This window comes from Triticum urartu, chromosome 6A, assembly GCF_056163025.1.
Source record: "Triticum urartu cultivar PI428250 chromosome 6A, HENAU_Tu73, whole genome shotgun sequence".
Taxonomy (NCBI): Eukaryota; Viridiplantae; Streptophyta; class Magnoliopsida; order Poales; family Poaceae; genus Triticum; species Triticum urartu.
Window position 1 is genome coordinate 565,317,612 of NC_141878.1, and position 12,356 is coordinate 565,329,967.

General features: G+C 43.9%; 1 protein-coding gene across 7 annotated transcripts; it reads right to left on the bottom strand.

Annotated features, from left to right (window-relative positions):
- Positions 1 to 1,931: 1,931 nt before the first annotated feature.
- On the bottom strand, positions 1,932 to 9,143 carry LOC125515101 (uncharacterized). 7 transcript variants are annotated; one of them, XM_087528859.1, is made up of 9 exons: positions 8,812 to 9,143; positions 8,481 to 8,719; positions 5,767 to 5,863; positions 4,538 to 5,125; positions 4,004 to 4,288; positions 3,750 to 3,894; positions 3,200 to 3,657; positions 2,402 to 2,564; positions 1,932 to 2,319 (listed from the first exon to the last, which is right to left on the bottom strand). In XM_087528859.1, exons 5-9 carry the CDS (start codon positions 4,271 to 4,273, stop codon positions 2,081 to 2,083), a joined length of 1,275 nt encoding a protein of 424 aa, XP_087384985.1. In that variant the 5' UTR covers positions 4,274 to 4,288; positions 4,538 to 5,125; positions 5,767 to 5,863; positions 8,481 to 8,719; positions 8,812 to 9,143; the 3' UTR covers positions 1,932 to 2,080. The 7 variants fall into 7 exon arrangements, with proteins under 7 accessions (XP_087384985.1, XP_087384984.1, XP_087384983.1 ...); XM_087528858.1 differs by having other exon boundaries at positions 7,683 to 8,719; XM_087528857.1 differs by having other exon boundaries at positions 7,678 to 8,719.
- Between the last annotated feature and the right edge of the window lie 3,213 nt (positions 9,144 to 12,356).

Here is a 12,356-nt window from a genome sequence, read left to right on the forward strand (position 1 = left end):
GTATAATATTGGCATGAAACAATGAAAAATTATAGATACGACGGAGACATATCACTTAAACCAAGCATGGCACGGTCTAACGCACACGGTCTGAATAAATAATTCGTATGAGATATTGGTTGCTAGTTATTAACAATCCCCCGTTTGTAAGAAGAATATATCAAAACCTGTCTCAACTTTGATGAAAAAATACAATATCACAGTCTAATGGTGTCCATATATGACACCATGATAAGTTTCATGAATTTCAACTCAGTTTTGGATTTACTGAATTTTAAATATCTATATTCTCAATGCTTTGAAATCTCTTGCATGGGGAAACATGCACACAGGAACACACGTATGATTTTTGCAATCCATTTGGTGAACATGTAGCTCTAGGGAAATCAATCAATGTATAAAACCGGTCGAATGATCTCTGTTTTTTCTTTAAATTTTAACACGACACTCCTTTGGTCACATGTTCACTACAGAAAAAGTTTGACATGCCTCAGAGTGGCTGTGGTGGTGCGGGATGTGTGTGTCTGTGTGTGGGGGGTGGGGGTTCCGGCAGTACACTACGAGTCGTGAGCCTCCGTGTGGGATGATTGATCATTTTGCGAGTCATATATGCCACATCAAAGTCGTGAATTGGTTATTTAAAGCACTACACAACCCTTTCATACATACATGTTCACGCCACATGCATGCATTGGTGGTCCTCTCGGACACTTCCTTATGCGGTTATCAGCGACGTGCTCATTCGTTAGCACGTGCGGTGAATCCAACTGAATCTTCTCGTCGATGGAGCTGAGCGACCCGCCGTTGTCCTCCTTCTCCTCTTTGGGGGCGGGGAAGTCCAACCATAGCACGGACCACCCAATTTTGCTCTCAGGCGAGGGTCTTGTGTTCCTCTGCTGCCACTTCTTTACGATGCGAGCACAGATGGCTTCCTCCTCTGCGACTGCGCGCGCCGCCGCATGCGCTACCTCCGCAACGAGGCGTGCCTCGGCCGTCCTTATCCTCTCTTTCCCACGGCGGGCACACCGAGCCATGTAGGACTCAAACGCCGATGGACCGGAGATGGGGAGGTTACCGGACCGCGATGAACCAGCTCCGGAGGATCCAGGCACGTGTTGCACCGATGCAATGGATTCGCGCCAGACAGATCCCCTCGTCGGTCGGGCGCGGTCCTCCAGGAGCGCTTGAGGGCTATGTGGACGACCATAGCCTCCTCCACCCCGCAAGGGACGACACCCCAGTCGACGGAAACGGACTTGTCAGAGTCAGGTCCGCTTCCCGCCATGTTGAAGAAGGTCGGAGATCGCTGGACGGGAGCTTGGGTGGCGGAGTATAATGGACGGGAGTGGAGTGGAGTGCTAGGATTTGGTCTAGAAAGCAGATGGGGATGAATATATGTGGGGTCGGGCGGCCCGGCAAGGGCCAGCTCCGATGTGGCAGACACGCCCAAGCCACGTACGTTCCTTCCGCCAGCGTTTGAGGTCATGCCTAGGTCGCATTTTTTTTCGGGCGTTTGAGGCGCCCGTCTGTAGATGTTTGAACGTAGGGAGTGTTGTAAGGTCAATGTTAGGTCCACACTGCCCTCGAGCTTAGTTTCGTACTTCTGTAGTGAAGCCAGGTCTATGTTTCGTTTTGGTCTCAGTTTTAATTGATATCAGGCTGTTTCAGGCTGTTTTAGTGAAATGTTATTTTAAGTGTTGCCCACTCCAGAAGCCATTTTTAGTTGAAACTGCTCTTTGACAGCAGCAGTCAACATGTAGGCGCCTGTGTCCAAGTGTTTGGGATATTCGGTGGAAGAAAGAATAGCTTTAGCTTAAAAATGATTTATCAGATACAGTACTCATGTAAGAAATATAAGAGCGTTTTGATCACCAAAACATGAGAAAGAAATGCTGAGGGTGATAGAGAACATGGAATGTTAGCTTGTTGCATATCTAAGCAGTTTCTTTATACTATATGTTTGATGAAGATAGCAGGACCAAATAGGAACATCCACCACAAGAGTGTTTTGCCAAAATAGCCCACCAAGATGCATATTGTCACAGCATAAGCATGCATAAGATGTCTGTGAAAAAAGGGTTCACAAGCTGCTATCAAAGTAGTCAATTGTGTTGTAGATTATCTTTCCACGGTCTTGTATAACACGGCGTTGTTCGAGTTGCTCACTGGCATCCATCTTGGATAGGTTTTCCTTGAGCTGCTCAAGATCATCTTCAACCCACCGTACGATTGGTTCAGGGATTCTCATGCAAGCGCCAGCCTTAAGTGAATATATGAGGGCACACTCCTGCAGCAGTGGGTAGATACCATGCTCCTTTACTGGGGAAATTAAACTTTATAAGCATAACAAGCATACCACAAGAATAGAAGGTGGGACAGTAGATGTTGGAAGTAAACTTACAAGTTGCTGCAATTTTGGAGTTATCCTCGCTGCGGGCAAGAGAAGCGTGCAGAATGATCACACGCGCTATTCGATGATATATTGCCAGTAGTTCGAATAATTCTCTTTCATCCTTCTTGGCGAGATTATACTTGTTGACGTCACTGTCCATTTTTTTAAAGAACTGCACAGAAAAAATAGTGAACACCATAAACTAATGCTTGAAATCCAAGACAGATTTTAGATGGATAACCACTTGAAGCCGAGCAGGTGCTCAGAGTGTCATTCAGTACAATAGTCATGAAAGTTACAACAGACTATAAATAGTTTTCATAGCCTACCATGTATGCCACATAGAATAAAAAATAGGTGTAAATATGATAGATACAATTATCAATGGCCCATTTGCTATCGCGCTTGCCCAGCGGTGAGCCCCTCTAGACATGTATTGTGTACACTAGATCATATCAACATATTGGACTCCACACATCTTCTCAAAAAATTTGATTACACTAGTGTCATGACCTCTACAGGCCACCAGGCAAAGTTAACACTTCAAATACAGAAGTACACACAAAATCAGTTCAAACGTTTGAGGAACACAAGCATTTCAGGCGTAAAAAGACAGTACAGCATACAGAATTGCAGATGCTAGAGCTATCAAGTTTTACATCAATCAGCAACCAGAAAACATGTGCCAAAAGCAGATCAAATGGAAACAGAAAGATAGCAAGAGACCACAGGATAACACAACAGCGAACATCAGGCAAGACCAACAGAATTATGGACCGAATTCAGGGCACACTTATTTACACTCACCGGTTTGTCGATGTCCAGTGGGAGGCCTAGTGAGCAGGCATATTGAAGAGGTAGAAGGTCAGCAATGGGTTGGCTCATGAATTCCGCCGGAAGCTCATCGGCAAGGATTCGGTACACCTCCTGCAGGTTTTCGTTCTGCGTTTTGAGCTTCTCAATGACTTCCTGGAGAACTTTCGGAGGCTTTACCATAATCTGCTTGCAGCAAAAGAGCTTCCAACCATATTTCAGGTTGTCATTGGTCAAGAGGCCATGAAGATGTTGAATCTGAGTTATGATGCGATTGGTGATGAAGCGCTTCTCCTCATGGGTGCCACTGCCCACTTCCTTCTTTGCATTAAGATCTTCAATCTCCTGAGTCACCCATGCATAAATCGGATGAGGGAGGAATATTGAATCAACATGATTTCTGGAGCTCTCAATAGCCAGATCACACAGCTCCTTGAAGACATGGTTTTTGACTGAAAAGAAATTAGAAGCTGGTTCAAGACAGTTACAACAACCACTATAAATTTCAGTATAAAATGGACATGGGCAGTTGATTTTATCATACATTTTCCGGCTCTTGAAGCATTCTCAACGCCATCTGTTGGTAAGGACGCAAGGAGCACTAAATGGCCAGCCAACCGGTGGTACCGAGCATGTATATTGTATGGAACATCATCATTCAAAGAAGACATAGAGGTGGGGATGCTGAACTACAAGACAAACAATAAAATAGCAAAAAATTATTGATGCAGAATGAGCAATTCAGACAATAGTTACATAATAAGAACGTCATACAATAGTTACAGAATAAGAACATACTGGTAAACCAATCGTTGAATCAAGCCCGATCGAGGCAAAATAATCATCAGGATTGGGGAAGAGTCTTGCAATTGGCTTGTCCATATAATCAACCGGGAGTGGGGAGGCCAAGACGCAGAATGCTTTTTGCATCACAACACAAGTGGTTCTGTCCACCAACACCTTGACCACATCTTGGAGCAGAACTTCAAAAGAGTCGGATAGTTCCAAGTTGAGTATGCCCACTGCACGAGCCATCTTCTTCTTGAAGTCAGGATGTATGTTCGCCATTGAGATGCTTAGGCTCTGAAAACAGGGTGGTCCACCTTATAAAAGTTTGACAACAAATATCACATGTGCACTTTCTAACTAGTTTACCAATGCCACATAGAAATAGATCAATGGCCTTACAAACATACAAAAAATGCCAATTACGTTTCAGTTTTGCATAAGCCTACAGATCCTGAGAGGTTAAACTCAAGCCTGCTTAGTATTCAAATGCTGGGATTCATCATTTGCCCACTGGATCTAGCAAAATACGAACATGAATCTTACCTTGAGGCTCTGGACAAATCGGCCAAACAAAAAGGTTGCAGGCTGCTGCTCAGCTCCCAGCTGCTAGCTTGCTATGCTGCACGTCTCCAGACCCCAGCGCAGGGTGCACGCCTGCACACCGCCGGCCGCCGGCGAAGCTGCTGCCGCTGGGCGCTGGCCGCTGAAGACTGGTCGCGGTGGCCGACGCCGGCGTGGAAGCAGCAGGGTGCAGGCGCGCAGCCACTAGCAGGAAGGGCGGCTAGAGTTGGCGGCCTACTGAGGAAGGGCGCGGCGTCCGGCGGGAGGCGGCTGGTGCGGCGTGCATCTAGGTTTTGGTGCGGAATGGATACCAAAGGGGACGGGAGCAATGCGGGGCTGCGGGATGCGGGTGTGCATCTGCTTGTGCTGCGGGCTGGGAGAACTGGGCAGCTTGCTGGGCTTGTTTAGTTTTTACCTCCGGCCCATTTCCTGATCCTCTGATATATACATGGCAACCCAACCTTGAGGCAGCGGCGGCAGAAAGTATCTTGCGCCTGATGTAGCGGCGGCCAAAATGATCTTGCGATAGCCGCAGCGGCGGCGGCGGCTTCATCAGTGGTGTAGGCAAACCTAAAATCAACAGTCAACAAATCAGATCAGTAATAAAGCGTGTGCCGATGTTCGGCCCATGGGCCGGATTTGTTGGAACATCATAAATTTCTATTGGTGCCAATTAATAGATCATAGGCTAAAAGCAAACATGTTTAGACCATATACAATGTAAAGTGATTGAAAAATAGATCGGTTTTTACTTAAGCACACATGCTTATTTGTAGAGAGTAGGTGTCTAATTATTTATTTTAGTAAGCACATAAATTTCATCAAGTATTAAATTTGATAGTCTCTACTTAATCAAAATTTAACTAATGAATTATGTGTTATTTATGTGTTATGTGCCACAAAAGATATATCGGTGGAAATTTCTTTCGTATATGAGTGAATTGGTACTAGTAAACATGAGCTAAGAAAACATGCATGTTAATGACATAAAGCAAGGTGAAAGGGGGACTTTTGCCATCTACCAGAAAAATCTTCGGTAACATTGCTTTTAGCCAACCACCAAAATGACCACGGAAAATCATCATGTTTTAAGTCTAAAATCTCAAAGACTAATCACCATATTTTATTTATCTCTAAAATCTCAAAGAATAATCATCATATTTTATCTCTTAAGACTAAGAATGCATAGAAAAATCTTGATTCATCAGTACCTTTGTTTTATTCCTGCCAACCAAAAGACATAAAGTACAGGGTCATGGCATAATTATTGCCAGCCTGATGCCAAGCAGGAAGTGCACGCTCAATCCACTGAAAAAACAAAAAAATGGAATTAGTAGGATTCTAGATGAGCAACAAAAGATTGACAAGGCATGAGTTTGCAACAACAACAAAAAGTAAAAAAAATATTCATGTGTATGAAACTTGCATACAAATGTGCTAAAAAAAAGTAGTAGATCATTCACTCGAGGCCGTTATAGCATGCTAACAAGAACTCTTATTTCCTATATACAAACTCTTGCAGAACAAACATGGACAAATACAATGGAACAGCAAGCTAGGGTCACCTCTACACATAAACAGTAATAAAAAGTGATTTATCAAGTTTCCCCCCATGGTTACGGGCGTCGACGAAATAAAACCTGAGACGCAAAAGAAAATGTGGGTATCCCGATCCTACTCAAGCGAGAAGGGAAATGGATACCTTCCAGATACATATCTATACAGTTTAAGACAAGCAAAATAACTAGAGAAAAATTCGACGGTACGCGTCGTGGCGCACACAATCAAATAAATGGTAGACAAAAATTATATTCAAAATGCATATTTCTCCCAGTATAACTATGCTACTGGATTGATCAGGTTCGGGCGGAGGAGGTCATGCCTCTCTAACCCCACGGTGCCGGCAGAGTCCAGACCCTAGGGGGTGGGGTGGGGGGGGGGTACATTATTCACTCAATTCTTTTTGCTAATGTGCTATATACATGCTAAAATGAATTGGAGGGAGTAGTGGTAAATAGCGGTTTACCAAGGTTTCCTCAAGTTTATAAGCGTCTACAAAACCCAACAAACTCCTACACTACACATATTGGTGCCCCCCTATAACGAGAATTCGATATGAATTTGTGATCTAATAGTTGTACTAAAAAACTAAAACAGCATTACAATGTTATACAAACAAAATAACAAAGCAGATGGTGCATGGCACCCACACAATAGAACAAATGGTAGCAAATAAATATAAACAGAAAATGCATACATCTACCAAACAGTACACCAAATCACCATGAAACTTCACAAGGCAAGATAACTCTACTACTACATTGATTAGGTTCAGGCCACTGAGACCATGGCTCTCAAACCACCATGGTGCCAACGGAGTCGTTCGCTTTTTTTTTAGCTTAGCTAAAAGATGAAGGCCCACTATAGCACGCTAAAAAAAATGATAGTTCTTATTTACACACTATTGCGGAACAAAGAGAGACAAAGCCAACAGAACAGCACACTAGGCTCACATCTAGTTAAGCTGTGCCATCCTCTAAACGTAAATTAACAGTAGCAAAATGTGGTTTATCAAGGTTTTCCCAGGTTTATGCCATCCCTAAAAAGGGAAAGAAACAAAAAGAAATCATTTGATATACATACATATTGTACCACGGACTTGTATCGATTCTGCTTCCAATTAAATTCACAACACTCAGATGTTGAGCATTGCATGGGGCCTATCTGCAAGTGACACAAGAGGAGACAAGCTCATGTCACTGTGGTCAATAGCATTAGTTTATCTATTTTTTACTGCAGTTGCCACTGATACGTTAGATGTACCAGGAGAGAGGGCCTTTACCAGAGCTAAGTGGTGAACGGGCGGTAAAGAAAAGTCAAAGACTTGTATCAATATATTGATATATTGATTAGTGGTAAACACAATATGATTACGGAAAAAGAATAAGGGCGAGAAATGCAGCAGCATAAGAAATTAGAGCAAACATAACACCTTGGAAACGATGCAAAATCGAGAACAACGATACTTTGGATCACCAACTAACTATAGCAAGTTAGGAAAGAAAAACTTAAGCATCGATCCAGACATACATTGGACAATTTTCAATAAGGTAAGTAAACACCTTACCCACCAGCACCCGATATGGTTGTATTTCAACGGAAGTGCGCGCACATTGCCAAGTAATAACAGAGGGGCGCATGACGGTCGAGGCAATATTATTTGGTGAACTCTTTCAGTTAAAGAATATGAGTACAGGACACAACATGTTAATCCTGTGAATCAAAGGAGCCACAAAGGTTGTGAACTCACAAATGAATGAAAACTTGAGGTTGGAACTATTAAGAATTACAGCGAAAGCTTTATAACTAACTTATGGATGATAACAGGTAAACATCGATATACATCCTTTTTTCAAAGAGAAATATCAAAAGTACTTATGATAAACAATAAATTTTGATCTAAACCTTTTTTTTTCAAAAGTAGAACATCAAAGCTAATACGTATTCGTAGTACTTAGGAATGATAAATCCGTAAATCTAATTCAAAGTTAAACCTTATGCATAGTACTTATTATAAGTAGTATCTCTATCTAAGAAAAAAATCAAAACGAGAAAATCATAGCTAACCCTTATAGTAGGTAGTATGTACGAATGATACACTGATAAACTTGGTCCACATTTTTCCAAAAGAGAAAATCAAAACTAAACACTATACATACTTTCGATCTAGTTCCAACAAACGATTCTTCTTCTATACAAGGATATAAAACCTACTTTAGAAATTAACAAAGTAAATCATCCGTGGACAAGGATCCCAACATATATCAACCGTAAATTACAAAGAGAGGATGGTGAAAAAGAATGAAGGACTGGTTAAGAGGGAAAAAGGGTTGCGTCTGATCTGATTAATTGGAGGAGAAATTACCGCTGGATGGGTATACAACTAATTAACCTGTTGTGCAGAGCATCATGGATGGATGGACGGGTGTGTCAAATCTGCATAACTATGGAATCCTATGTATATTCAAGGACCTAGACGGTGCTGGATGACAAAAACCATGCCAGCCATGCACTTCTGGCCGTCGACCAAAGGCGCCCACGACCGACGACGAGAGGGACCGCCGTGAGCGCTTGCCGGCCACCATGGAGACGAGAGCGAGCTACCTGCAAGTAGATCCAGAAGAATATAGTTAGGAGGTATTACGGACGAGGATAGAAAAAACTTAACCGATCCAAACACGCAAGGGACGTTCAACCAGGTAAATCTCTTGGCCGGTCGACCGGCGAGCGACATGGTTAATTCATTGGAAGCGTGCGTCCACGGCCAGGAAGGTGCGCCTGGAGAAGAGACGGGGCAGCTCTCGAGGCTCCCCGAGGCGGGAAGGAAGCACCGGCCTGGCAGCGAGACGCCATGGCGACCGGCAGAGGAAGGACCGTGGAGGTTAGGGTGGGGATGAGAGGTGAGCCAGATCTGTTCTAGGTCAGAGCAGAGAGAGGTTACGGGGGCGAGGGAGGCGGCTGCTGGGGCAGAGCCCTGGGTTACATCACGGGCTAAGCAATGCATTAGGGTTACCATCCGCAGCGCAATCCATGTGTGCTTCGACACGCGTAGTGTACCCACGGAAAATCACATGCAAGTTATTTTCTTTTTTACGTGACGGAAAAACAATTATGGCACCGTACATACCCGCAGCAGGCAACGCGGGGAATAGACCACTCGCATACGTCCAGGTAACTGTCAGACACGTTGGCCCGCGCGGCTCGACGAGTTGCGCAGAAGAAAGAAAGAAAGAAAGGCATGAAGCAACCGCACCGAGGTCACATCGCCGGCCAAACTTATTGTGGAGGTAGACGGTGGGTGGCTTGGTCGCCGATTGCACCACATGCTCCTCCCCTCCTCATTTTATCTGGTGTACACGGTGCGGTAATAAAATGCTACGTGGCTCCTGTACGTACATGGAAAGGCGCGCGTCTCTCAGTGCTCAGTCAGTCAGTCAAATCAGTCACGGCATCTCCAAAGCTGGGGCGCTAGCAGGAAATAAATATAACATTTTTCTCCACGGAGGAGTAAGTAACTTATAGACCAGTAATAGACTAGTAATATGCATACATTACTATTCTATATTATCAGGGCATCCTCCCGCAACCGTTCGGATCGAACTGTCCGAACTGTAGAAGCCATCCAACGCGGTTTTGTATCGCTCTACGATGTTGTCTGGACGCGATTTCTCCCGCAAACCGAAGACAAACGTGGTCGAGCTTTGCGGAGTCCGGACACGAGAAACGTCGCTATCAACCCCATTGGCTCACCCAAAAGGAAGGTGGAGACCGCGCTTTTGTAGCATCGCGCACTGATTCCGCGCCCAAATCCCCCACTTCTCTTTTTCCATTCCCCTCCACTCTCCGCCCACTTCCCGCTCTTTTCTCCCACCCTCTCCTTCCCAACTATCTTTTTTTCTCTTCATGCAACTATGCCACATCATCAAGTCATGCATATGGTCATTAGTTACAATTTATGCACTAATCTAGTTCTCAAATTGCACACCTTTGATGGTATCTTCACCCTCATCCTCCACTGTCATGTTGTGCATGATCACACAACATGTCATCACTCCCACAAGGTGCTTGTATCCCATTGTTTAGCAGCTCCACGAATAACTGCAAAACGGGTTTGGAGCACTCTAAGTACTCTTTCCACATCCTTTCTAGCTTCTTATATTTGGGCTAGTGATCTCTTTTCTGACAAACTAGCTCAGAGATGGTCTTGACGAAGGCAGTCCATGGAGAATAGATACTGTCAACCAGATAGTAGTTCATGATGTACCAATGTCCATTGACAGTATAGTTGCAAGGAGGAGCTTGCCGTTCAGTCAACCTAGCAAACAATGAAGACCGCTGCAACACATTGATGTCATTGTGAGACCCAAGCATGCAAAGGAAGCGTGTCAAATCCAGAGATAATCTGATGCAACTGCTGCAATAATGAAAGTGAGCTTCTTAACATGGCCCTGATATTGCCCTTATGGAGCTCTTAGGAAGTTCTTCAATCTCAAGTGATGCAATCAAGAGATCCGAGCAAACCTAGCAACCATCTTGCTTCAGACATTGCTAGGAGGCTCTCGGTATCTTTAATTGTTGGTTCTCTCTAGTATTGAGGTCCAAACACCTCATCCACCGCCGTAGCAAATCTGATCATGGCGTCTTCGCATGTGTTCTCAAACATCCGGAGGAGGTACACGTCCCACAAATCTATGGATGTGCCATATGGAAGCATTTGATAATGTGGTCATGCACTTCTGGAAACCAGAGAATCCAATCCTTCATAAGATATCCTTCTTCAAGATGAAGTAGTCATCGTAGGATCGGACGCCATTGTAGAGGCAACCGAAGATATTTTTTCGCATCCAAAAGCGACGGCGAATATTGTCCGTGAATAGGGCATTGGGGGCAAAGTAGTCGTCCATCGGCATCAAATGCCCCCGTGCCCTATTTCGATTCAGCGCTCTATGAGCCTTGATCGATCCCTTGAAATTGAGAACATGCTCATCTGCACGCTCTGCGTCTAGAAGGACCGCATGCATCATGGTCATTTCATCTGCATAATCTTCCTCGTCGGACGACTCAACGTAGTGCTCGTATATGAACTCCATGTCCGAATCTATTGCTTCAAACAAATTAGCAATGACATTTGACCAAACACCTGCGAGGCATGGTGACCCTCGTAGGGGTGGGTGGTACCTATGTGGCCGACAAAAGAGATGTGTGGATCTGCGACATAGGACAAGAGGCATGGTGACCATATGTAGCAGTGGAGGTCGCAGAGGTCCGAGAAGGGATTGGCGGGTGGCTGGGGTGGTAGAGTGGCGTTGGCAGCAAGGGATGAAGCGGGAGCAAAGAAAGAGGAAAAGGGTGGAGACTGATGTCTACTATGCAACTTATTATTGTAGACTTGGTTGGACCTCTAAGCGTAGAGTTTTGTAGGATAGCGGCAAATTTTCCTAAGTGGATGACTTAAGATTTATCAATCTGTGAGAGGTGCAGGATGAAGTTGGTTATCTCTCAAACAATCCTGCAATCAAACACAAGAAACCTTTTGTGTCCCCAACACACCCAATACATTTATTAATTGTATAGGTGCACTAGTTCGGTGAAGAGAGGGTGATATATGTGTAATATGGATGGTAGAAATAGCTTTTAATAACCTAAACAGATAGAAACAACAAAGTGCAAGTAACAAAAGTAAGCAAAACAGTGTCTCAATGCTTGAAAACAAGGCCTAGGGTTCATACTTTCGCTAGTGCAACCTATCAACATCTTTAACATAATTATACCACATGATAATCCCTCAAAGTGCAGCAAAGAACCACTCCAAAGTTTCTATTATACCGGAGAAAGTAGGATGAAATCGCGTAGGTAGCAACCACCTCAAAGTTGTGTTTCCAATCAATCTATTAACCCCCCCCCCCCAAGTGTCACAGATAGTCCTAGAGATCGTACTATGACAACATCATATGATACATATCATTCAACCTTTATGTTAAGAGTACCCCAATGTCACCTGGGTATCCGCAAGTTAATTACTAGACATGCACCAAGTAATCTCAAATCCAAAGTATTCAATCCAACATAAAGAAGCTTCAAAGAGCAAGACTCGATTCACCACAAAAAAGATAGAGGGAGATGAACATCATAAGATCCAACTTTATTAATAAAGCTCATAATACAATAAAAATCGAATCCATTAGGAACATGAGAGAGAGAAATACATAGCCACTAGTACATACCCTCAACCCCAAGGATG